General features: G+C 42.0%; 1 protein-coding gene across 3 annotated transcripts in view; it reads right to left on the bottom strand.

Moving 5' to 3' along the window:
• Window positions 1–27,345, bottom strand: part of CNTNAP5 (contactin associated protein family member 5) — an 801,428-nt gene that overhangs the window by 247,822 nt on the left and 526,261 nt on the right. For all 3 annotated transcript variants that reach the window (XM_019469410.2, XM_053909896.1, XM_019469409.2), the window contains exon 12: window positions 21,054–21,173. In XM_019469410.2, coding sequence (XP_019324955.2) covers window positions 21,054–21,173 — 120 coding nt within the window. The remainder of the gene's footprint in view (window positions 1–21,053; window positions 21,174–27,345) is intronic.

Raw genomic sequence — 27,345 nt, 5'->3', positions numbered from 1 at the left:
CAGACCAGACCCCATACCACAGGCCACGTATTCTTGTCTCTAGAGATGCATCTAGGGCTTCAAGGTGCCACAAGATAGCAGCCTGGCTTTCGACACCTGCCTGTCTGATTAGAAACTACATTCCGCTAAATGTCAGCACTGAGGCCTTGGGCAAGCTGTTAACCTCGGAGATGTCCACACTGGAAAAGGGGATACCAGTATCAGTCATTTTATCCATGATCATATCCCAGTGATTTGGCATCACGTTTTACTTGAACACATGGCAGGCTGAATGGCATGCAGAAGAGTAAAGAACGTCTACATTAGATCTCTTCTGTAACATGAGGTCCAGTACCCAAACTTCATTCTTTAAAGAATTGAGGGTGGGAGCTCACCTGGAAAATAAGGTTAGCAGGTAGGATGGACTGCATTTTCTTGTCATATAGCTGCTGCTAATAACTTATTACCATCTTGTTCAATCATCTTTTTCCCTTTGGAATCGTCTCCTGTGTCTCTCTATTTATTTGGTGTCCCTTGCATTTCCTGGACTGTAGTCAATGGAATTTGTTGGTCCTGGAAAACACTGCCCTTGATACCACTTTCGGCTACCCAATCCAGTCTCTATTATTTCTTCCTGTTGACTACCATTCAGTCCCACGATAAGCAGCATAGCCCCATCTTTCTAACTTGCTCAAAGGAATACATGTATTAAGTTATCCAAGATAAATTCTCCGCTTCAGGGAAAACTGCATTTAGAGATTTTTGAGCTGGCAGGAATCTAGCCCATTCATTAAGGATCGTAACAGCAATTATATATTCACTTTTTTTTATGTGATACTTAGTTTGCAAATATTTTCCCCCATTTCATAGATCCCCTTTTTATTTAGTTGCACACTTCCTTTGCTGTGCAGAAACTTTTTAGTTTGATGTAGTCCCACTTGTCGATTTTTGCTTTTCTTGTTTCTACTTTTGATGACATATCTGAAAAAACTGTTGACAAGACCAGTGTCAAGGAGCAACTTCCCTGTGTTTCTGGGATTTTTATGGTATCAAGTGTTATGTTTAAGTCGTTAATTTATTTCGAGTTAATTTTTATGAGTGGTATAAATACGGGCCCAAGTGTTTTTGTTTGTTTGTTTGTTTGTTTGTTTGCTTTTGCATGTGGCTGTCCAGTTTCCCCAGCACCATTGGTTGAAGAGACTATTCTTTCCCCTTTGAGTGTTCTTGGCTCCTTTGTCAAATATTAATTGAAAACATTTATGGGGGGTGTAATTCTGGGCTCTCCATTCTGTTCTATTGGTCTATGTGTCTATTTTTATGGCTGCATCCTACTATTTTAATTACTAGAGCTTTGAGGAAATGGGGAGATGTTGTTTAAGGGTGTCCAATGTACTGGCGTGAGTGTGAATGATCTCATGAGCCAGACCCACACCAGCTATTATGCCTGCCTTTATTCCTAAAGGAGTTACAGGCCATGAGGTATCAAGAAAGCTTGTGGAATAAAATTCTATAGCATCATTTCACAGACATAACAGAGTATAGTGATTCAGGCTGGCAAAGCCATTTTTCAAACCGCACTGTGAATTTAGTTTTGAAGTCTGTCTTCCCATAAAGCTATGAGATCTCCCAAAATATGAAGTGTATCATTCATTCTTATTTTCAAATATGTGCCTAGGTAGTGCTGGGCCAGCCACAGGAGTACCTGCCCTGAAGGATAATGCACTGCCTAACTCTTTAAAAGCTTACCATCGTTTAGGGGTGGGGGTGGGGGTTGTGCATAGAAGAAAGACAAATGTCTCAGGCTATGGTACTTACTCTTCAGATTATAAGTAAGTGGGATTACCCAGAGACCGGGCCGGGGGGGCAGGTTTGGGAGTGGCTGTTAGAGAAGCCTGCCAGCAGAGAATGCACTGTTTTCCTTGAGAAAGCAACAGAAACCTTTCACTCTCAGACCTCCAGAACCTGGGCTGTCATGGGGCACTGCGCAGGATTTCAGGAAACTGTTGTCAAGGGACAAGATTAGTTAATCACCATTTGTTTTCTGCCAGGTTTTTTCCTCCAGCATTTCCAAAGCAGCTCTTCTATGCGTGTGTAGTGGTCCAACGGTCCAAATGCAAAAGAAGTTTCAAGTTATGAGATCAACATACACAGACATTCAATATGACCACCAACATTATCGACAAGAGAAAAGAAAAAGAGGTTGCATAGTAGAAATGCTGTGATGTTCTGAAACATTGTGTATTATCATCTCTCTTGTGAAATCCTTCCCAGTCATCACCCCAGAAAGTCTTCTGTGAACGCACATCCTGGGTCTCTCCATGACCTCCTGGTTTCTCTTGCTCTATTTCAGAAGCTGTAAACTGTTTACCTACAAAGCCAGAATTTAATTTCTTTCATATCTTTTCTCTCATTTTATCTGATTGCTATTATTATTGTGATGATCATTATTATTATTAATAATAGCAGTAATTATAGATGATGTAAGCTGTTCTATCTGTTACCATGGAGATCGTCAGGGAGAAGAAAGAACAAACAAAAGGAAAGTAAAAAAGGAGAGAGAGAGAGAGACACGAAATAACTCTGATTAATGAGACCTCATTCTACACACATATCTGTCTCTTTGCAGGACCAAAAAAATGTGCAATTTTTCTATCACAACGTATGGGAGGAAGGGAAGTCTACAGATTGTCAATACCCAGCTTAATTGAACTTAAATCACTGTGGGGAGCTGTTTATAGTCCTTTGAAAAGTGTGCCAATTCACTTATGCTCCTATTGTAATAAAGCAAGTCTATATTAAGGTCCCTGGGGTCACTTCTGGTACAGTTATCTATGTTGACAAAGTGAATTTTCTATGCCAGGGGTAAAGGCAGTTCAAATAATCCTCAAGCCACTGCCTGTACCACTCATTTGCCATCTATGCATGCACAGCCTACTGACATCTCTTGTCGTTCTGCATTGATAGTTATTTAATTTTTCATATGTTTGTACCTTATCTCTCCATTTAAAGCACGGGCAACGGCTGCTGAGTAAATGTCTGCTTGGCGGGGGCTTCTTCCCTGGTTAATGGAGGCAGATGTGGGGGAGAAAAGCGAGGGGTCTGGGATGGGTGGGCCTGGCCAGCTCTGCCATGGACTACATTCCTGAACACGGCAGAGACATTTAACCTCCCCAAGCCTCAGTCTTGTCCTCTGTAAACTGGCCATGACCCTCTGAGCAGTGGTGATGCGTGGATGGAACAAAACGTACAGGGCGGAGCTGGACACACAGCCTGGCCCTGGGTACCAGACGGTAAATCAAAGTCCACCTTCTGATGAAGCCATTCAGGGAGCATCAGAAAGGGTCATTTCAGCATCAGAGACAAGCATGGGAACCTGTGTTGAGGGGGTCAGCACCCTCCACCCCCAACCTGTAAAGGGAAGAGGGACACTGGGTATAAAACGATGTCCAATTCCTTTAAACGGCCTCGGATTCCCACAGGAGCTGTCTTCCCTCTCAGGTGGATCAGCCAGCTGCCTGAGCGAGAATCCACCTGTGCGGCGCTAAAACCACTGCAGATGCGGCTGCTTTCAGCGTCTGGCCTTCTGCTGCTGAGGGGAGCGCATTACCGGTTTACAGCCCCAGCTCTGCCCACCACCCGCCCCCTGCTCCCCTGCATTAGCTGGAACACAGACACCAGGGCGCGGGGGGGGGGGGGGGGGGGGTATGGGGGAGGGCGGGGGGTAGCGACGCCCTGCTCTGGCCATTACTGCGCTTCCACCTGCCTGCGCAGGCCACGCTTTACGACTTCCAGACAACATACTTGACTGTGATTTATTCTCCTACTTCGCTGGAGCCTTTACTTTTTATGTACCTTTTTGGGGGGTTATTTTTCTCTTGTCTTGCTTTAAAATAGGTGGTATGATCACAGAGACCTGGGTAATCTGTTTTACGGTCTTGGAGTGGGGGGGGAGTTGAAACAGATCACGCACACATCCTATCATGTTTTTTTGTTGCTCATGGGCTTCTTCAAGGAAAATGTAGTAAATGTCTGGAGTGTGGAGAGCATTATCTTAGGGACTGGGAAGGTAAGATGAGGGGCATGGGGGCTGAATGACACTCTGGATGCTTAAGCCCAAGGCATTCACAGCTGGTTCTGGGAGCAAAGGTCCCAAGGAAGCTGAAAGTCCGGCAGCATGGAGCCAGAGGGGTGGGTGTGGACACACCCACTGCACCTGCCCTCTGGGCAGGGGACAGGAGAAAGGACCATCCACAGGGAAATCACCTGGGGGGGCTGGTGGGCCGCCTTTGGTTGCTGTTAGTATTACTTTTGAAATCTCTAGGACTACGTCGGTAGCAGGTACTGTTTGGTGCATGCTGAGGAAAAATTGGCACTCACATAGATCTAAATCCAGTTCCTACATCTGTCACTTACTAGCTGAATGATGCTGGACATTCTCTTCCACCGTTCTGGACCTCTGATTTCTCAAAACACAAGCAAGAAGTGATCTCTACCTCACACTTGATGTGTATTCAATGAGATAAACACAGAAAATACAGCCCAGTATCTGGGACACAAGTACACCATGAGTAGTAGTTTCCATCCCTTTTTAAAGAAGGGCTAATGTTGGGGTTTCTGGGTGGCTCAGTCTGTTGAGCCTCCCACTTTTGATTTCAGCTCCGGTCATGAACCCAGGGCCATGGGATCGGGCCTCATGTCGGGCTCCACTCTGAGCACAGAGCCTGCTTAACATTCTCTCTCTCCCTCTGCCCCTCTCCCCCATATGCACCCTCTCACAAACAAACAAACAAACAAACAAACAAACAATCAAATAAAAAAATCGCCTCGGTAGCCAAGATTGAAGTTAGGAGCCCAAAAGGGAGACTATTGACTGCAAAGTCTTCCCCATGGTCCTAGTCCTGAGGAGGGATATTCAAGGGCAGCATTCACATCTCCTTTCACAAGGTCACAAAGGAAGACAAGGCTTTTGTAAATCTCAGACTGTCTACTTACTCTGCTCTCACAGATTTTAGATTCTGGCTCTAGAGGTGATTGACAAAAAGTAACTCAAAGAGGCACATGGAATGATTTGTCTTTCTTTCAGCTGACATCTCTGCTCCAGAGCTCATCACAGTATAAATGATATTGCCAGAGTGCCAGTGTCTTCTCCAGGAGGAAGCCTGTTCTGACTCCACCACCAACCTGCTCTCTTCTTACTCAGCAACCATTGTTAACGACCTGTTTACTCAACCTCCCCCCCCACCCGCTACACGGTAAGTTCCACGAGGCAAAAAGACTGTCATGTAAGTCATTATATGCCAAATACCTGACCCACAGTGGGCATTCACTTACCATGGAATGAAACATCCCACACAACCAGGGTTTTACTGACTTCAGTGACAGCTCTTGAAATTAGCAGGGAAATGATACAGGATGTGAAAGTATGTTTAGACATATACTTGAAATTCTGCTCTGCAGCCCAGAGTATCTGTTGTGAGAGCAGCATATTGAAAAAAAAAAAATTCACATATCTACCACGAGGTGTCTGAATGAATAAAGCATAGTTAATTTGCACAGTGAAATACTATGCAGTTATAATAAATACCACACAACACCTTTCTAAACTGATTTATGATACGTCCCAGGAAGCACTGTAAAGTGACAAGATCAAGGCACCGAGGTGCAAAGACTATGCTACATTTTGTGCAAGAATAAAGAAGAAATAGAAATACACACAGGAAGGATAAACCAATATAAATGGTGACCTAGATAAGATGGGTAAGAAGAGGGTGAATACAATAGGAGAGAGAGTAAGACATCTTTGGTCAACCATCTTATATATAATATAAATATAAAAATATATTCATATGTTATGTAAATATACAAGTACAAGTACATATAAATATGTATATTTAGATTTTGTAACATGCAAATATTTTGCATAATAAAAATATAAGATTAAATCAAAAGGATAAAAAGAGGGAAAACCTAAAATTGAACATTAAGCAGAAACAAAAAGCCTCCCTGTATATTAAACAGGCAAAATAATCACAAATAAGGAAATATTAATTCAAGTAACTTTTCAATGAGGTATTCTGTCTAGCTATACCCCCTTGGTAAAATATATTTTGAGAAAAAAAATTAAAATTCAGGAAATGCTACACTTTATTTTGTTATTGGTAGTGAATGGCTGATGTGACTCTGAATCTATTTTGTGTATATTGTCAGGTAGAACAAATGAGTAAATATATTGGTATTGTTGAGACAGGTTCTCACTGTGAGAGAAGAGAGATCCATATAGAAGAGAGAACGATGAGGGAAAATCTAATGGTGCTGTATTTGCATTGCCTATAACCATAAGAAATCATAATTTAAACACAAGTGTGCACATGTGCACACACACACACACACACACACACACCAACGCACATTTTCTAGTTCGGTCCACTGAAATAGACTAGAAGTAATAAGAAAACCTAACACGTATATCCTAATTTTTAAATACCATTTGCTACAAAAAAGGAGCAATGTTTTTTTTTTTGTTTTGTTTTTTTGTTTTGTTTTTTTTTTTTGTTTTGTTTTTGAGAAAAAAGTGAGTCTGGGTCTAGGTGGGGTAAGTTCAAGGGAATATCTGGTGCTAGAAACAAGGAAGTACTCCAAGATTAATGGAGGCAGGTAACAAAGCTATAGGAGCAGAATTAGCCGGAGTATGACTAGCTACATTTGGGGAAATTGGAATACAAATAACATCATGATAATGGTAACAACATTTTAAAATGAAATAATTTATGAGTCTAGATGAGTCTAGAGTGACATAAGAGAGGTGGAGGCAGGGCAAGGAATAAAAAGCTATTCTGAAAAAAAAAAAAAAGCTCTTCTGTAGAGAAGAGTCCAGAATGACAGCTGAAAATGCAGAAGGAATTATAGGATTAGTAAAACAACATTTTACAAATTCCAGTGTGATAACATATGGGTCAGGGTCATTCCCGGATTGGGAGGATACGTTGAGGAAGGAGATATTCACACAGCGTCTGCATATAACCCCACAGACAACTCACTGAGTATAAATCACCTTCACAGTGCAGAGATCTGGTGGGAGTGTGTTAGCCAGTGTTGGGGCTGAATTGCCCCAATAACATCATGTACCTATTAATGAGATGCACTGAAGAGGACAGACATCACCCATGAGGTTTTCTTGCCAAAGCATTCCAACGATAAAGAAATTATCAGAAAAAAAAATCTAAAAAAAATATGGAATATTTTTCTTAACAACTGGCTAGTACACTTCACAAAAAGTTAATGTAATGAAAGCCATACAGAAGAGATGGGTTGGGGGAAGGGAGTTTCTAGTTAAAACGGACTAGGATATGACCATCAAATTTAAACATGTGGACACTGCTTGAATCCTGAAGAGAAATACAAAACCAGATAACACTGTACGGACAAGACTGACTCTACATTGAACAGTTTTGATTGGAATAATGTTTATGTTCTTATGTACGATATTAGTATTGAGGTTATGTAGGATAATACCTTTGTTCTTAAAGATATAAACTGAAGTCTTTAGGTTTCAAAGATCAGTATGTTGACAACTTACTTTCAAATAGTTCACAAAAAAAGAAGAAGCATTTTTTTAAGTTTATTTATTTTGAGAGAAAGAACACGAGCAGGGTAGGGAGAGAGAGAAATGGGGAGAAAGAATCCCAAGGAGGCTCCACATTGTCAGCACAGAGCCTGATGTGGAGCGTGATCCCATGAACCTTGAGATCATAACCTGAGCTGAAATCAAGAGTCGGATGCTGAACCAACTGAGCCACCCAGGTGCCCCAAGAAGCATTTTATACCAGGAGGAAGGGATGTGGGGGAGGGAGGGGAGAGAGAGGGGGAGAGAGAGAGAGAGAGAGAGAGAGAGAGAGAGAGAGAGAGAGAAGTGAAGGTCACACAAATGAGCAAGTATGGCAGAATTTTAACACTTGGAAAAGTTGGGTGAAAGGCGTATGGGTGTTCATTTTAGTGTTCTTTCAACTTTTCTGTAAGTTTGAACATTTTAGAATAAACACATTGGGGAGGAAAAGATAATGCTTTGTGCAGCACTACCCCTGTAGTAAGTGTTCCAAGCTATTCCACTGTGCTCTGACAAATTCTTGTGCATGTGCCCTTATACCAACACACACATGGCTGAGGACTAATTATCCAAATAATTATCAAGTGGCAAAAATTAGTATCAAACTCAACCGTTCATACATGGTAGCGCATCCATTCTCAAGTGCATATTTATTAATAATGTTGAATTAATTTTCATGAGTGCTTTCAGTATATCAGGTGTTGTGTGCTTGTAAAAGTAATTAGTTATTATTTTCATTACTGCATCCCCAGAAACCAGAGTCAAGGTTGCTGATGATAGAGTAGTAAAAATAAGTAACAATTATCATGTATTAGGTATATAATGCCAGGCACTTTTTTTTCTTCTTCTTTCTCTTCATGATCTCATATAAACTTCATAACCACCTTAAAAAATAGGTTCTATTATTCATTACAGAGAGGAAACTCAGGAACAGGGAAGCTGAGTAACTTAACAACATCACCTAAATCGACAAAACTAAGAAGTATCAGTGGTTAGATTCAAACCAAGCCCAAGCTCTTTACGACCACGCTAGATTTGGTGTATGTTAGTCTATTACATGCATTGAAGGTGGAGTCATGAGAATTGTTATAGGCCAAGAAGCTTCATAAGAGAAAGAGAGGAGAGCCTGGTCTAAAGAAGGAGGTGAGGGAATGGTATTCCAGAAGAAAAGAACCAGGTATAAGACCCAAGACCTGAGGTCTGGACAGAACATTCAGAGCTGGCACTGTTAAACCCATGTGGAAATGTCCCCCAGGCCACTAACCAGCCAATGTCTTTTGCCAGCTTCTTTCTGCAAATACATGTAACATATCCAAATGCTTGCCTACTGACAGCACAAGGCTGACTGGTGCTCCTGTGACTCAAGAAGGAGGAACAAGGCTCCCAGACAAATGGACCCTCTGCTTCCCCTACTTCACAGAGCGTAGAATCACAAGCTGCTAGCACATCCTGGCTGTTTTACAGTTTGGAATGTCTAGACTGACTTTGATTCATGATCTCTCCCTGGAATCCTGGGCTCAGAGCAAAAGTGAACAAAAGAAAGCAAGTGTTTGGGGAGGCACCTTTGACTGACACTTGTTATTTCACTCTTCCAGACAAGGAAAGTGTCCTGCCCAATGGTGGCACTGCATCAGCATTCACAGGTGAGCCAGGAGCCCTCAAAAAAGGCCAAGGGCTCTTGGGTACCTGCTCATTACATCCCCACATCTGGGACCCTGCTGCTCTCAACAGGATTGATTTTCCTCTTTTTGCCCTCTCTGTCCAGCCCAGGGACACCTATCTTTCAAGGTCAAACCCAAGCCCTACTTGTCCCGGGAAGCCTTTCTTGATTGCTCCTCTCTCTGAATTCCTTTGGCGTCTAGATCCTGCTATGATGGCAGTACTTGTTGATAATGACTTCTATTTTAGAAGCTCTTAGACACTGTCACAGATTGTACTGAGTTTATATGCACAATGCTCATTTACTTTTATGCAATGTACACATCAGCACACTGAGGTAAGGGTAACTGATCATCCCTATTATACAGATGAGGAAATTGAGTCTCATAGAAGTTAATGTGCCCGGAATACCATGGCTGTCAAGTACCTACAAGATAAGCACATGACTTAAATAGAATGGCCTAGATAAAAGTGCTTTAAGAGCTAGAAGTTAAATATGAGATCCTTGGACATTGAGGTTAGTGGTTCACAGTGGATTGTACAGCACTAAGTACCAGGCAGCCTCAGTAAACACTGGTTGACCGGACTGTGCCCTGATCCTCACAGCACTAAAAGGAAAGAATCACCAGGTATCTGCAATAAAAATGTGTTGTGAAAGGTCCACCAGGAAGGTGTCAGGATAGGCTCTGTGTTCAGATCTTAAGAAGAACTACTCTTTTAGTCACTGACCAGGCCCCTCTTAGAAGTGGGGGATGAATACGGAAGGGGACATGTTAAGAGTAAAGCACTATGCTAATCACCTTGTAAAGATATTTCCCAAAGTCTGATATCTTCAGGTATTTGTTAAAAATGCTATTTCCGGGGTGCCCAGATGACTCAGTTGACTGAACATCCAACTCTTGATTTCAGCTCATGTTGTGATCTCATGGGGTTTGTGAGATGGAGCCCTGCACTGATGGTGTAGAGCCTGCTTGGGATTTTTTCTCTCTCCTTCTGCCCCTCTCCCCTGCTTGTGCTCTCTTTCTCTCTGTCACTCTAAAAAATAAAATAATAAAATAAAATAAATAAAATAAAATAAAATAAAATAAAATAAAATAAAATAAAGCAGTGTGTGAGTTTGTAAGGGAGGGTGTGTGACTGAACGAATAAGCAAATAAATGAATGAAAGTCACATTGCAATCACCCTCCCCATCTTTTGTCCTGAGCCTTCTGTTCTCATCCACGTGGTCAGAGTCAACTGGCCATGCTAAATGGGTGTGTGAAAGGAATTTCTCTAAGTGCTTGTTAAAATTCTTGGCAATTCAAAGGTGACAATGCTTTAATTTCAGGGTAATGCTACAGCTTTATGACTTAGTAGTTTTATTTAATGGCCCAATTTAGCAGGAGATTATGCCGTCTGCCACTGGCCCAGAGAGACCACTTTAAAGCTCTCGCCTTGGACACAAGCAGATCTGCTCCCTGGCTTCGTCTAAGAGACCAGCCTTCTGGAAGCCCTAGGAGCCCTCTGAAGTCGCCACACCTTGGTGGACAGCATAAGATATCAAACAGGGACAGAGACACTTACAAAAAGTTTCCTTCCTCTAAGCCGTGGAACTGCCATGTTTCATCAGCTGAAAACAGTCCTTCGGAAAACACTTAATTTATAAAAAGCAAACTGTCCCTCTGAAATATAAGCAACAATGCAACTATTATTCCAACTGATTAAACCGCTAGTGAGCCACGGCATATATGTCACTCATGAGTGAGCCTGAGTGGACACATTTCCAAGGAAAGGGGAAAGAAGAGGAGAAAGTCCTATGTTTCCTCCACCACCTGCTTGGTGTCAGTCACTCTCTGACATTCTCTAAATGTTAACTCATTTAACGGAGTACACACCAATCACAGAAAGCTATTATCATCACCCTTCATATACAGAGAGGGGAAGAGAGATACAAAGAATGAGGGCCTTGCGCATGGTCCCAAGACAATAAGTATAACAGATATTAATTATAATAATCTGAAGGATGTAAGAAGCACCAGGAATTGTTGTAAGACTTTCAATTAATGCATATGAATGCACATACCCTCATAGCCATGCCCTTCAAGGTTGGCAGTCATGAATAAGGAGCTTGGGATTTGCACAGGTAGAAGGGGACAGGGATGGGAAGCGACGGTCAGACCTGTGCTTTTACAAGATCCCTCTAGCTGTTGTATGAATTATGAATCAGACTGGGGAAGGCTGAGGACATGGGTGGTTTTATTTATTTATTTTGAGAGAGAGAGAGAAGCAAAGAGAAAGAGGGAGACAGAGAATCACAAGCAGGCTACGTAACATGATGAGCTGAGCCGAAAACAAGAGTCAGATACTTTACTGACTGAGCCACCCAGGCACCCGTGTGTGTGTGTGTGCATGTGTGTGTGTGTGTGCGTGTGTACGTGTGTGTGTGTGTGTGTGTGTGTGTGTACAACAAGGACATGAGATTATAAACTTTGTGGACTTGAGAAACCATATCATTCTTCTTAAAAGCTTATTTATATATTTTGAGAGAGAGAGAGAGAGAGAGCGCGCAGGGGAAGGGCAGAGAGAGGAGAGAGAGAATCCCAAGCAGGCTCCACTGTGTCAGAGCAGAGTCTGACACGGGGCTTGATTTCACAAACCGTGAGACCATGACCTGGGCTGAAATCAAGAGCTGGCCATTTAACCTACTGAGCCAGCCAGGCACCGCTGGGGGAACATATCTTAATCATTTCTATATCCTCAGTGCCTGGCCCAGAGCAGACAAGCAATGTGTAGTGATTCAAAGTCCTAGAGGAGAGTGTACGTCCCAGGCCTTGGGACCCTCTGGTAAGACACACAGCACACCTAGCAGGAACAGCTTTAAGTCTGCTGGCTATACTTGGCATCTTGTTTCTGTAACTTGCTAGCCTCATTAACGTATTTGCAAAGCAAAACCAATTCCAGTTACTTTCCAGTATTGCATCTGGAACTAGCCCAGTAGCCAGCAGATATTCAGCACAACTGTATGAAGTCTGTAATCGAATGACAATTTTTTTGGCAACTGTATTTCTGTAATGACGGCTATCTAACTTATGATGAGAGACAAGCTTGAGAACCTGAGCCTCAATTGTTCCTGTAGACGACTTTGGCAGGGAAGTTAATACTTCCTTTTTTTGTCGTGTGTGTGTGTGTGCCTATGTGTGTATGTGTGTGTAAGAAGTGGAGTGTTTGGGGTAGAAGCCTGAAGGGGAATGCCAATAGGAGGCACGAGGACAGAACTTTATTATAGATGGGCAAGTCATCAACAACTAAATTTTACCTCTCTTTCATGTAAAATCCAGCTGCTGAAAATTACCAATGTACTAAGCAAATCAGGGAGAGAGAAATGTGCCATAAGTTGGTTCTGTACAATGTCATAGGTAACTCTTATTTCCTAATTTCCTATATACTTACAGACCTTTGTACAGTCCATACACAAACCGTAAACTCGCTGGCATTGCTCTAACTTCAAAGCGAGGCCAAGAACTGTTAGACCTAACTGAATGGATGCATTTCTTTCTTTTTGTCAACAGTCTGGATGATAATCTATTACCTGCAATCACAGTGCACAATTATGTGCAGGAATATTAGAGAGACCTCAATTGCAGCTTCTCTACCTACTCCATTATGCATGCTTTGATGAGTTTTAATGAAAACAGATCCTGCTGCCAAAGAAGGGAGAAACAGAGCATCATAATAATGAGAGTGATAAGACATGGCGACTTGTAAGGTGGTTTGCAAATGGATTATGAGCTGTTTGAGAATGAAAAACAAGTTTTGCTTTAGAGATTTGACTAAACATTCCTTGTAAATTCCTTGCAATGGCTGATGATTGCCGTGCAGGTCTAGATACATGAAATTGGTATTGTATTCATCAAGAGAGAAAACCAATGCGTCTCTGTTACTGGTTTTAAACAAACAATTTTGCATATCCGTATACAATTGTACTGTACAAAGGAAAAACTGTGTGTGCCTGGGAAACATCTTTTAACATGTTGACAGGTATCCTGTTAACATTAAACATGGCACAATGGAAGCTACATAGAATGAGTGTAAATGTCAAGTTCTAAAGAAAGTCTTGTTGGAATGCCTCACCTTTCTAGTTCTGCTTTATCAATACTAGAAGCTTCCCCTCAGAAATGCTACCTCCAGGTTTCTCGAGCCTCAGAAATCTCATGACTCCTGCAGAGAGCAGCACAGACTTTATCGCTGGCAAGGGTGCACACCTATCTTTTACAGCTAGTAGGAGTATACAGATACCATCTATAATAGGACAGCAGTGAGGGAGAATGAGGGCATGATTAATAATTACACCAGGGTATTTGGTTACCCTATTTCATGACCATCTACTTTTTGAAACTAGGAAGTTCTCATATATATTATAATCCTCAAATGAACCTTTGAAGGCAGCCATTTTTTATTATCTCCATTTTACTGATAAGGAAACCAAGGTCCAGAAATGCTAACTGACTTGTCCAAGGTCACACAGCTGGAATATGCTGGCACTAGAATTTAAATTCCAATGTGACTCCAACACATGTGCTACTCCCACTGGTCATTTCCGTATTTGAAGATAAGGAGGGATTTGGGGAAGGCTATCAATGGGAGGTCTTGGAGGCAATGGGGAAGAGTTGGGCACAGGTACTCTTGGATTTGTAGAAGATGTTCCACATGGTAGAAATGAGTCAAGCCCACTTAAATCAGACATTGAGTCAGTATCCACAGTTCCAGACTGCTATTGATTTAATAGGACAGGACCTTAATCTAAGATAAATTAGGGGAAGTGGGAAAGCAAAAAGAGAAAAGGTCGAAATTAATCTTTAATTTGGCTGCAATTTCTCAGAGTTCCATTTACAATGAGCTCATTGGAGCATACACAAAGTAGAACCAGGATTCATCATACTCTGTCCCTCATTTTCCATTAAGGAGCTCACAGATCCATAGGAACACACAAGTAAACACTGGTGTTTATGATGCAGTATGGTTGGCATCAGGATGGAAATACAAAGAAATGAGAGGAGAGCACAGAGTGGGAGCACCCAAAATACAGGTACTTCAAGTCCAGTTGTCCAGAGAAACAGAGCCAATAGAATATGAGTATTAATATCTACTTATATCTATATCTAAGTCTATCATCTATCAACCAATTAATCAATTTTAAGGAATTGGCTCACAAGATCATGGAGGCTTTCTTTGTAAGTTCAATGTCTGCAGGGTAAACCAGAAGGTTGGAGACCCAGCAAAGAGTTGCAGTTGGAGTCTGACGGCCATCTGCTGGCACAGTTTCTTTTTGTTTGTTGGAAGTCAGTCTCTGTTCTACTTAGGCCTTGAACTAATCAGATGAGGTCCATCCACATTTTGGTGGGTAATCTGTCTTATTCACAGATCACTGATTAAAATCTTAAACTCATCTAAAAAAACACTCTAACAGAAATGTTAATGATAATTACTGACCAAATATCTGGACACTACGATCTAACCAAGCTGAAACATAAAACTAACCATTGCACTGAGGGAAGAAGGAAACATCTGAGAAGCCTCCTTCTCCTATCTTCCAACCCCAAGTTCTTGCACAGATTCCTCAGATGTTCACTGATTGCAACTGCTTTCTGTGCCCTTCTCTTTCTCCATTCCTATCTTCTCCTTTGTACTGATCCCAGTGCCCAGAACTCTCTCACTTCCTGATGGCTTCTAACCCGCCCTGCAAGCCCACCTTACATGCATTTTCATCCAGTAGACCAGTTCTGAGTCTGCCTAGATTATTTGTTGTGTTAAATGCCCTCCTACATACTTGCCCAATTAGACTGAGACAGCCAAGCATGATCACAAACTTCACATCATTGGCTAAAATTACCCACATTCAGGCCAGGAAAATTTTAACACCAGGTAGGTAGTGGCATGGGGCCCAGGTCTCCTTTTTAACCAAACATTACATTTTAGTATGCCATGGTTTCTCTTGGTGTTCTCTGTGTCCTTCAGTAATTCACCAACTGAGTGACTTAGCAACTTTTAGTCGATTACTTCTCTCTGTCTCTTGTTCAGGGTGTGCTTCTTTCATTCATCTTAACCTCACTCCCATTCGGCCCACAAAGGGAGGTCCTATCTGCTTCAGGTTGGAATCTATTGAACAAATCCATGTTTCATATATTTGCATGCTTTGTGGGTTTCACTGACAGCCCTCTGCCTCACGGCCATCCTTGATCCTTGACGAATTCTAATCATTTGTTTCCCCACCTTCTTTACACAGTTCCTTAAACAGGCGACCATGGGTATTTTCCATTTGCCCTGCCAATACACCCTCTCTCCTTCTGCTGCCTTCTCTGTGCCCAGGAAGGCTGCTGAAAAACATTACATCAGCAAGCGCTCTTGCCTTCTGAATTCTAGCTGGGTTGTCCGTGGAGACATGGGAAACAGACTGGTAGGACCAAGGGGAGATCGAGGCCATTCCCCAAGCTCTTTGCTGGCTATTCCCACACAAGAGGCCATAGTTCTTTCAACCTCTCCATATGCTGCTCTCCTTCCTACTCCGGCAACTCTCCCTCCCTTCACCTCCCTGGGCCTGAGGGTGGGAACAGCCCCTCTGTTACTAGCTCTGTTCTGTGGTCCCCTTCCCATAATTGCCTTTTGTAGGCTCACACCTTTGTAAACAGTCCCTAATCTGAGCAAACCCTCTGAGAGATCCACTGTCCTCAATATAAAGGAACAGTGCTAACACCTACGAATGCTCTGAGGATGACATCCTGTGGCTGGTCTTCAGAAAGTAGTTCATCTTTCACTCAGAGACATTTAACTAGTCTGACATGCTCAGTAACTGTCTATAATAAAACATTCCTTCTTTTCCCCAGAATTGACACAGTAGATTTCCTCGCTGGGAAACTTTCGTTCAGATTACGGACCCGCAACAGCTTTTGCTTATCCCTGCTCAAGTAAAACTGATCCTTTCCTATTCATGCAATTTGATTAGTTTTTCAGTGTTCTAAACTTGTGACTCATCTTGGTGAGTTTTGTGACCCCCACAAATATGCAGGCTCGAGACCCTTGAACTTTGTTCCTGACATTCATTTGCTCTTCCTGGAAATGCCCTCTTTCATCTCTGCTTCCGGCCCGTTAGTGTTCCCCCTCCAGGTATCAGAAACATGCATTGCCTGCCTGCCCAAAAACCCTTCCACTCCACAAGAGGCTGGAAGAACACGATACACTTCCTGTCATTATCCTTATATTATAATTTCCACTGTGTCTGCTCCATGACTAACCTGTGAAGGAGACTGAAATGATACCATTAGGGGTAGAATTCTGTCCTCCTGAAATTCTAACCCTCAGCACCTGCGAGCATGACCTCAGTTGGAAATAGGTTCTTTGCAAATGTAATCAACTTAAGATGAGGTCATACTCCATTAGGAGGGGTCCTAATCCAATATGACTGGTATCCTGTTTATAAGAGGATACATGAGAGGAGAAAGTTACCTGTGACTATGTCACACAGAAGCAGGGTGACAATCGCTGGGAGGCAGTCACTGAAGGCTGCTGCTACAGGCTAGCAATGCTCAAAGGTTGGGTGAGCCAGAAGAAGCCAGAAGAACCAAGGGAGGATTCTCCCCTACAGGTTTCAGAAGTAGTGTGGCCCTATGGCACCTTGATTTTGGACTTCTAGCCTCCAGAACTGTGACGCATACACTTCTTGGTATTTTTAAGCCACTCAATTTGTTATAGCAGCCAAGAGAAGCTGATGCAGACACTATTTTGTATCCTTGCCAATCTGCACAGTGCCTGAAATGTGCAAATGTACACTAAGCTGAACTGAATGGTAAATCATATATAGAGATGTTAGAAGTAGCCCAAATGTGCATTCCTGCAGAAGCTTCCTCTTTATCTTCCTCATCCATGATTTCACTCAACACTCCATCCAAACAGTGGCCCTTCCTTCTCTCCTACCCACTAGCTCCGTGGTGAACTGGCTTGGAACACAGTATGAGGTACGGCAGGCACAGGATCAAAACGTGTAGAGGTTCAGATACAGTCCACTTTATACATAAATCTAATCGTCCCCTTAGGTTACTCCCATACATTGGCATAGTGTCCCTGTGCAGAGATCATGCTGCCATCCAGTGAATGGGGCAGTTACTCTGTGAGCATCTGGGAGGTCATCTCCCCAAGATCACCCTGTCCTAGGTGAGATGCACAGATTTAATCTCCCGGGAGGGGTGAGGCACCACCTTGCCATTAGGAAAGGGAGCTCATGCCCTCCCCTGCCCAGGGTACATTGTAAAGAGAGATGTATTTTGGATTCGAATTTCCTGTTTTCCAAGACTAAAATCTGTCCCTCTTCACTTTCATGACATCTGTTTGCAAGTATCCATAGACTTCTTAGGAGAAACGTCCCCTTTTCGGTTGAACCTCAAATGATCTCTCATGGAATTCTAAATGAGGAAGGCCTGTGAGACCACCTGGCCCCAGATCTTTATATTAGGATCGCAGACCTTATTTATGGACAAGTAGGCCAGGGACACTCAGCTGACTAGCACAAGGTTCCCTGCCTTCCGGTGTCATTTACACTCTCTGGGTTACCCCAGTAATGCTGCTGAAAAGTGCAGAGAACAGCAACTTTTTGTTTTCAGAAACTGTATCCTAAGCAGAATGAGTCTCCCCTCCACCCTACCCCACCCCTGTTCAGTTCTCTTGGTTCTCGCTGTCCATTTCCTCTCTCCCTTCTCCTGGACCCTCCCTTCCCTGGACCCCTTTGTCACATTTTTACAGGTGTTACAAATCACTCATAGTTAAGAACATTTAACATGTATAAATAAATAAAAAATGTATGTGATCATTATATTTATGTTTTTAGAAATGTCAAATATGAGGATTACAGAATTCAGCTTGTGCCGAGGTTTGCTTTTATTTCTATAGTTCTTTTAGAAAACAAAAACAAAAACAAAAGCAAAACCTCTATGTTTTGCAACTGCACATAACCAAAAACCGTATGTACAAGAATTGCCTGATCAGGGATAATCAAGCCTATCCATTCCCGAACACAACTCTGAGGTCCTGATTCCTTCAGTATCACATCAGCAAAATAGCAACCTTTAAATACAAGTGAAAATTCATCTTTAGCCATTCTTGGACAAAACACATACAGAAGCCCTGAGAGAAATGCTTCCAATGAGAGGCAGGGAGCTCCATGTAAATGAGACCTATGAATCAATGACACCCTTTGTGTCCCTGAACTCGCATTAGTTTGAAGAGTTTAAAAATTTAAAGCTACACTTAATGTATATATTTTATTTTCAAAATATTTTAATGGCATGGGGCGCCTGGGTGGCTCAGTCGGTTAAGCGTCTGACTTCGGCTCAGGTCATGCATGATCTCATGGTTTGTGGGTTCAAGCCCCGAGTCAGACTCTGTGGTGGCAGCTAACAGCCTAGAGCCTGCATAGGAATCTTTGTCTCCCTTGCCCTCTGCGCCTCCCCCATTCGTGCTCTGTCTCTCTCTCAAAAATAAATAAATGTAAAAAAAAAAAAATTTCAGGGGCACCTGGGTGGCTCAGTCAGTTAAGCGTCCGACTTCAGCTCAGGTCATGATCTCACACTTCGTGGGTTCAAGCCCCTCATTGGGTCCTGTGCTGACAGCTGAGAGCCTGGAGCCTGCTTCGGATTCCGTGTCTCCCTCCCTCTGCCCCTCCCCTGATCATGCTCTGTCTCTCTCACTCTCAAAAATGAATAAATGTTAAAAAAAAAAATAAAAAATAAATTCAAAATATTTAATGACAAAAAGGAAAGTTGATGCTTGATTTTAAAATATATATTTAAAAAACAGATACATTCACAGAAGAAATACACATACACATTCACAGAAAAAAAAATCCCAAGGAAATCCTAACAATAGAGTACCAACAGCAGTCTCTGGGTTGTGGCTGAGGGGTCACTTCAACATTTTCTTGATACGTTGCTTTTCTCCTTAAATTTTCTATAATTAATATTGATTTACTTTATAACAAAAATCGCATCACTGTGTAAAGCAAAACATAAGCAATACAAGTATCCAATTAATGTTTTAGTGATATAAATTATTACTGCACCAGAAGGTTTTGTTTGCTTCCTGAGTCTTGACTATTAGCTCCAGTATTTATGACCTCGAGAAAGGCACGAAGTTCTCATCTTCTCTCTCCTTCTATGTAAGACAGAGATAAAAATATCTACCTCGGATTTTTATGGTGAGGAGGGAAAGAGATGGTATTGGTAAGCTCTCAGTTCAGCTCCCGAAGTTGGTCGGAGCTGAGTGACCACACCTGATCTCTCAGCAGCAGGAACCACTCTCCTCGTCCTCACTCTTCAGCTAAATCACTTCCTCCACTTTTTGGTAAAGTGTAGACCAGGGACAACTTACATCGGAAGCACTTACGGGGCTCAGTAAAAGGGCGTTTACTAATTTCGAATGTCCTCAGCTAGAAAGTCTGTACTCTTAGCAGGAACTGCTGGAGATCCATTTGTTAATTACAATTGGAAAATAACCAAGATCCAGGGAGAAAACTAGCTCCAGGTTAGCACTATAGGTTACCATAACGATGAAAAGAAAACAGTTCCACAGTTTCTAATTATATTATGGGCTAGTTGGGAAGCAGTTAGCATACGTGCAGGTTGGAGAGACGCACTAAGTGTTAAGGAAATGCAAGGAAATGCTTCTAAATCCGTGTAAATAGCATCTTCTGCAGAAAAACTTTGGTCGTTTGCATCCAGATGAACAAATTGCAAAGTGCCATAATCACCATTTTTGCAATGGTTTGCTTGCATTTCTACCTGTGATATGCCCGGCATTTCTCCTGATATTCCTGCCTCATAAATGAGAGTGGCTGTATCTAATTTCTCCGCATATCCTCCGTGCCAAGGCCAGTCTGTGGCTACAGAAGGAGCTCAGGGAATGTACTTGCCTTGTTGCAGGGACGCCTGAGGCCTGACGACTCAATAAGCCTTAATAGCCCCTGCTTTTCTGCTTTATTACAAGATTCTGTTGTCATTTCCAAAGGCCAGTGCTCGGAACAAACATACACAACACATATGCGCCAATGAGTGACCCTCACGATGGTGAGGGTACTTGCACTGCTGAATTTTTAAGAAACTATTACATCAGGTTTGGGCTTTGTGGAATTATTTTGCAGAATAAGTTAGTGATCATAGATTGTTTCTAAATCTATGCAATAATTGATTCTTACTATGTCTTTCTGCACTTTAGGAAGGAGTGGCTGGGAAAATGCAAGTAATTCACTTTTCTTGTTGGGCACCTACTGGGTAACTAGCCTCGCTGATTCCTCCAATACTCATGATTGTGTCTAACCTTCAACTCTGGGAGGAAGGAACTACTTTGCCCATTTCACTGATGAACAACTGAGCCTCAGAGAGCACATGGGATTCACACCATCCCCGGGGCCAAACATGAATCACACTTCCCCACTTCCTGAGTCAGGGTTCTCTGTTGATTTTCAGGTTTGCTTTTGGTTTGTTTAGTTGTTTTTTCCTTTTCTTTCTGCTTTTGAGTTTTAAAAGAGAAAATGTCCTTGGCAGGGTCTACAGAAAATGCTTCTTGGTTAATTCTAGGTTTGGCGGAATGTGATTAAGACCATTAAGTCTTCCTCTCCTATGAAAGATAATCCAGCTGCTAATTGCTATTATTTACTTAAACACCATGCCCCCCACACCTGAGGTTGGCTCTTTAAATTTTTATTTACACAGGTCCCCTTGCAGTGGACTTCCCTGTGCTGTGTACCATCAGGTAGCTTGGTTAAGCCTGAGTGGGGATTCTGCCCCTTACCTGTGATGTTGCAGTACACTTGGAGGGGTCCCAGTGGCCCGCTGCCATCGGAATCGATGTAGAAGAAACCAGCCGTGTTCCCTTGGTGCCTGTATACCTCACAGGATTGCTCGTAGAGGGCTGGAAAGACACAAAGACAGCAGAGATAAAGCTTTGCTTGGCTCTACACATCACTCTGGAGGGACTGGTACCTCCTACCTATATCTACTTTCAGTGTCAGTTCCTCCCGCTTCTATAGCCTCGATTCCCCACTCCCATCAAGTCCTAACAAACCAGTGTCCCAATACTGATGGAGTTGAGCCTCCATTCACCCGAGCATTTATTCACTTATTCTTCCAAACGGCTCAGAGGTTACTTCCTCCAGAAAGTCTCCCCTTCAATCCTCTGTGGCCCTTTTCTCTGCTGATGTCTGTGCCCCTCCTCTGTGCCCACACAGTGGACTGAGTTAGGATCACCATACACTGTTCTGTCTTCCCCAGTGGTCACAGAAGCTGGAAGGGCAGTGCTGTCTCAGGCTGTGCTCTAGCACCTGACACAAGGCCACATGCACAGCAGGACTTCAAAAATGTTTGATTAGTGGATGAAAAACTGAATGAATACATACAGTCATGTCTTTTTTTATTAACAAAATAACACTATCTTATTTCTACACAACGAGAGCTCGGCACAGTACCGAAAACACAGAGCAGGTGTCCAGTCAGGTTTAGTCCATTTTGACTTAACAAGCACTCACTAAGTTCCTAAGATGTGTCAACAGCACGGTTGCCATGTGACCACAGACCCTGAATGAGGCAATCAGTCTGTGCCATCAAAAGTGCACAGAGAGGGGCTGTGGCCGTAGCCACAAAGGTGTTTATGCACACAGAGGGAGGCAGGCACGGGGGCCTGGAGATGGGGTACTCGGACCAATATGCAGATAGGAGAAATTTATAAATCTCATTACATCAACATGAATGGACTCGGTGGTGTGTAAAGGAAGCATCTGCCGTCTCATGCATGAGAATGTGGAATGTCGTCTGATGTTTTAGACACGATGGCATAGCTCAGAGCAGCAGGTACATATCCAATTATGTCATCCTTCCATGCTTAACACACTTCAGTGGCTCTCAACAGCTTTAAAGATATAGCACCAACTCCTCACCTTAGCCAGCGTGCCCCTGTGACTAATGCCCCATCCCAGAAATACGAAGCTGCATTTTGTCATGATCAAGTGTGAGGGGGTTCTCAGGTAATTCATTACCAATAAAGTTCTAAAGCTTGAGAGGGTGTGACTTTTTATAAATTAGAGTGAATTCAAGGTTATCCTTGTACCCATATAATTCTCTCTTGCAGTCATGCACCCTTTCCGAAGCAGAGTTAAGTGGGGGAGTCTAGTTTGCATCGTACACACTGAGCATAACGTACAGCTTATTCATGTTTGCCCCAACCTAACACACCGGAGTGTGCGACACACGTATGAAAGTCAGCTCTTACGTGAGTTATCCCTTCTGGCCACTCCCACACATCCAAGATGGCAGTGGTGTCAAAGGAGGTACTGTTTTCCCGTTCAGGGTTAATGCCATGCAGGCAACATACAAAGGTTGCATAGCGGTTAAGAACAGGAGCCCTGGAATCGAATTGGGTGGTTTTGCATCACAGGGCTACCACTTAGACTTACATACTTAACGCTTACCACTTACTGGGAGAAGCCACTTCTCCTGTGGTAGGCAACCTTGACGATAACTCATCTTATCCACACCCTTAGCTTTCATGTCTTGTTCCTGATTTCATGCCCTCCCCTTAAGTGTGGGCTGGGCTTACAGATGTGCCTCTAACAGAATGTGACAGAGGTAGCATCTGTCATTACCAAAACTAGACTTAAAAAGGCAGTGGCCTCCATCTTGGGTGTTCTGGGATCGCTCGCTGTCAGGGAAGTCCACTGCTGTGTCCCGTGGCCACCCTGGAAAGAGGACCCCCGGAGTGAGCTTGGAGGCTTTGGGCATGCCATGTGAGTAAGCCCTGAAACAGATCTCCACAAACACAAGATGACTGCAGCACTGGCTGACATCTTAATTGCAGCCCTGTGAGAGACTGAGCGAGAACCACCCAGAGAAGCCCAAGGGCCCAGGGAAACTATGAGGTAATAATGTTTGCTGTTTCCAGATGCCAAATTTTGTTATAATTCATTACACAGCAGTAGATGGCTAACAAACTCCCAAAGCATTAATTTTCTCATGGAGCTACAGGTATAAGAAAGAGCCTGCCTCATACAACTAGTAAGGATTCGAAGAGATACTCATAACATAACCACAAGGCTTGTTAGGCAAAACCAACGTCTTGCCTCCCTTCTGCGCGGAGATGATGACTTTCTAAAAAACATTTTTTTACACGTTTATTTATTTTTGAGAGACAGAGAGAGACAGAGTGTGAGCAGGGGAGGGGCCGAGAGAGAGGGAGACAGAATCCCAAGCAGGCTCCAGGCTCTGAGCTGTCAGCATAGAGCCTGATGGGGAGATCAAACCCACAAACCGTGAGATCACGACCAGAGCCGAAGTCAGACGCTTAACAGACTGAGCTACCCAGGCGCCACCAGAGATGATGATTTTTAATTCTTCGTCCAGTATTTTGATATTGACTATTTTATCTCTGGATAGCACATTTAAATTGATGCTGCTTGATTTGTTTTTCATTTTTACAGGCTATTTATTCACTTACCAATATAAAAGATAAGAATTAGGCTTTTTCTTTTTTTTTAAGAATTAAAAAAAAATTTTTTTTAATTTATTTTTGGAAGACAGAGAGAGACAGAAAAACAGTGGGGGAGGGGCAGAGAGAGAGACACACATAGAATCCGAAGCAGGCTCCAGGCTCCGAGCTGTCAGCACAGAGCCGGACGCAGAGCTCCAACCCACAAACCATGAGATCGTGACCTAAGCTGAAGTTGGATGCTCAACCGACTGAGCCACCCAGGTGCCCCAGAATTAGCTTTTTCGTCACACCCATATTCAAACACCTTTCCATCCCCCAAATTTCCAATACAGTTGTAATTTTAGTTAGATCGATGGATACTGTTTGCAATGACATGACAACATACATCCATTCACATATAGCAAATCTTATAATGTGATTAATTCTCCTTTGCTGAAACCAATGTAACTTGTTGAGATTAATAATTGCCTTATTCTCTCATTTGCCTACTTGTCTATGTATCTGTCACCAATTTAACTCCTAATTCACTAACAAATCTCTAAAATGACTCCCAGTATAATCACGTAACAACTAATATAAATGGATACCTAAGGGGAGAGAAAGAAAGAATGGGGACAGAGCTGAAAGCTAGAACTTTCTGGACACTTACAGTTTTAATTTTGAAACAATACAAATATTTTAAATAATTTTTGAAAATTTAATATAAAAAAGAAAAAAGAGCAATTACTAAACATTTAAAGGAAATTTATTTTTTTATATAATTTATTGTCACATTGGTTTCCATATTACACCCAGTGCTCATCCCAACAGATACCCTCCTCAATGCCCATCACCCACTTTCCCCTCTCCCCAACCCCCCATTAACCCTCAGTTTTTTCTCAGTATTTAAGAGTCTCTTATGGTTTGCCTACTTCGCTCTCTGTAACTTTTTTTCCCCTTCCACTCCCCCCTGGTCTTCTGTTAAGTTTCTCAGGATCCACATGAGTGAAAACATGTGGTATCTGTCTTTCTCTGCCTGACTTATTTCACTTAGCATAACACTCTCCAGTTCCATCCACATTGCTACAAAAGGCATTTCATTCTTTCTCATTGCCACGTAGTATTCCACTGTGTATATAAACCACAATTTCTTTATCCATTCATCAGGTGATGGACATTTAGGCTCTTTCCATAATTTGGCTATTGTTGAAAGTGCTGCTGTAAACATTGGGGTACATGTGCCCCTATGCATCAGCACTCCTGCATCCCTTGGGTAAATTCCTAGCAGTGCTATTGCTGGGTCATAGGGTAGGTATATTTTTAATTTTTTGAGGAACCTCCACACTGTTTTCCAGAGCAGCTGCACCAGTTTGCATTCTGGTGCAGCTGCTCTGGAAAACAGTGTAAAGGAAATTTAAACAAATTCACTAAAAATTGTTTCAAGTAATACTGACATTAAGTAGTTTCTTTGTAACTTTTCATTACAGAAAGTTTGAAATTAATGTAAAGAATACAGAGTAATTGGGGTGCCTGGGTGGCCCAGTTGGTTGGGCATCCAACTTTGGCTCAGGTCATGATCTCATAGCTGGTGGGTTCAAGCTCTGTGTCGGGCTCTGTGTTGACAGCTGAGAGCCTGGAACCTATTTCAGATTCTGTGTCTGCCCCTCCCCTGCTTGTGTTCTGTCTCTCTCACTTTCAAAAATAAGTAAAACATTTTTTAAAAATTAAAAAAAAATAGAATTGATGCTGGTTTAAGCAGGTATCCAGGTGCAAAAGAATGAAGTGGGACCCCACTTCATATCACATACAAAAATTAACTCAAAATGGATCAAGACCAAATTGTAAAAACTAAAACTATAAACTCTAAGAAGAAAACAGGTGTACATCTTTATTACCTTGGATGTGGCAATGCATTCTTAGATAGGACATCGAAAGCACAGGCAACAAAAGAAAAAATAGATAAACTGAACATCAAAATGTAAAACTTTCATGCTTCAAAGGACATCAAGAAAGTGAAAAGATAACCCATAAAATGAGAGAAAATATTTGTAAATCATGTATCTAATAGGAGACATATTCAGAATACGTAAAACACTCTTAAAGTTCAACAATAAAAAGACAAATACCCCAATTTAAAAATAGACAAAAGAGGGACACCTGGGTGGCTCAGTTGGTTAAGAGGCTGACTTCAGCTCAAGTCATGATTTCACAGTCTGTGGGTTCCAGCCCCGCATCAGGCTCTGTGCTGGCAGCTTGGAGCTTGGAGCCTACTTCAGATTCTGTGCCTACCTCTCTCTCTCTTCCCTTTCCCTGCTCACACTCTATCTCTCTATCTCTTAAAAATAAATAAATCTTAAAAAAAATTTAAGAATACAGAGTAATAAAATGAACCTGATATCACCCATTATTACATTTGGTTAATCTTGCTTCATCAATATTCTCAGTATATCAGTTATCCATTGCCACATAAAAAAACACTCCAAAACTGACTTAAAATGATAATCATTCCATGATTCTACAGATCAGAGCTCATCTGGAAAAGTTCCTGGCCAGGCTCAGGATGTCTTGTGAGGGTTCTCCGGGCATCTGCACTTAGCTTCTGGGTCAGCAGGGCTTTCTGGGGGTGCTTTGATCTCTCATACTCTCACAGACAAATTCCCCTGGTAAAGGCTCCAAGATCAACAAGATGGCAAGCAACTGTCAGGCCTTTGACTGCATGTTTGCTGATGCAACTTTGACCAAAGCAGATCACTTAGTGAAACAAAATCCAAATAAAGCATCCCAAGGACCTAAAAGGAAAAGGAGCTATAGAAGTGGATGGTATCCATGTTTGACTTCCTGAAAAAGAATCACATGGATCTGTAATGGGAGTATTAAAAAGCCCTTTTATTTTACTAAGGCATTGTGATGTGGGGGCTGTTTACCACTGTAGTTAGCCTACCATTCCTAATATACTTTCTCTGTAAACTTTGATTCAGTTACAGGGAGATACCTGAGGGCAAAGCCTGGAAACGAGCATTCCCACTTATAAATACTACAAATAACTCATAAAACACAAGGACTTTGCCCCAAAACACATCAATTGGTATGTTGCTGATCTTACTTTACCATTCTTTCTTGATTTCTCAGTGGGAATACTTTATAAAAATGAAACATCCCTCATTAATTATTAGGTTTCCTTAACCAAAAAATAGACTGTAGGAAAAAAGCAAGAGTGATATTTCATGCTTCCTCTTTAATTCATCAGTATCAAAAGGCTGAATTTGTCCTCTAGTATCCTCCAAAAGTGACCAATAAAACTATTTTTAGCTTTATTATCAATTCACAAATTTAAGCATATTGAAAACGGTAATTTGATGAGTAGGAAACAGTAGGATATACCAATCAAAGGAAAATAACAAAAATCTTAAAATATATTAAAAAGCCTTCTTATTAAATAACATTGGTATTGATTTATTAAACTATTGTATCTGTCAAGAAAAGTTAATGGCACATTATGTTGTTAATAACATCAGAAACTAAAACTTTGCCATAAAAATTAAAAATATAAAATGTAAAAAATATGTAATTCTGAATTCTGAATTTGAGTTGGTGGTATCAGTATAAACTCATTATTTAATTGTTT

This window comes from Panthera pardus, unplaced genomic scaffold (assembly GCF_024362965.1).
Source record: "Panthera pardus isolate Hobbes unplaced genomic scaffold, ASM2436296v1 HiC_scaffold_10, whole genome shotgun sequence".
NCBI lineage: Eukaryota > Metazoa > Chordata > Mammalia > Carnivora > Felidae > Panthera > Panthera pardus.
The sequence above is the reverse complement of the archived record's forward strand: the minus strand, read 5'-3'. Positions and strand labels throughout refer to the sequence as shown.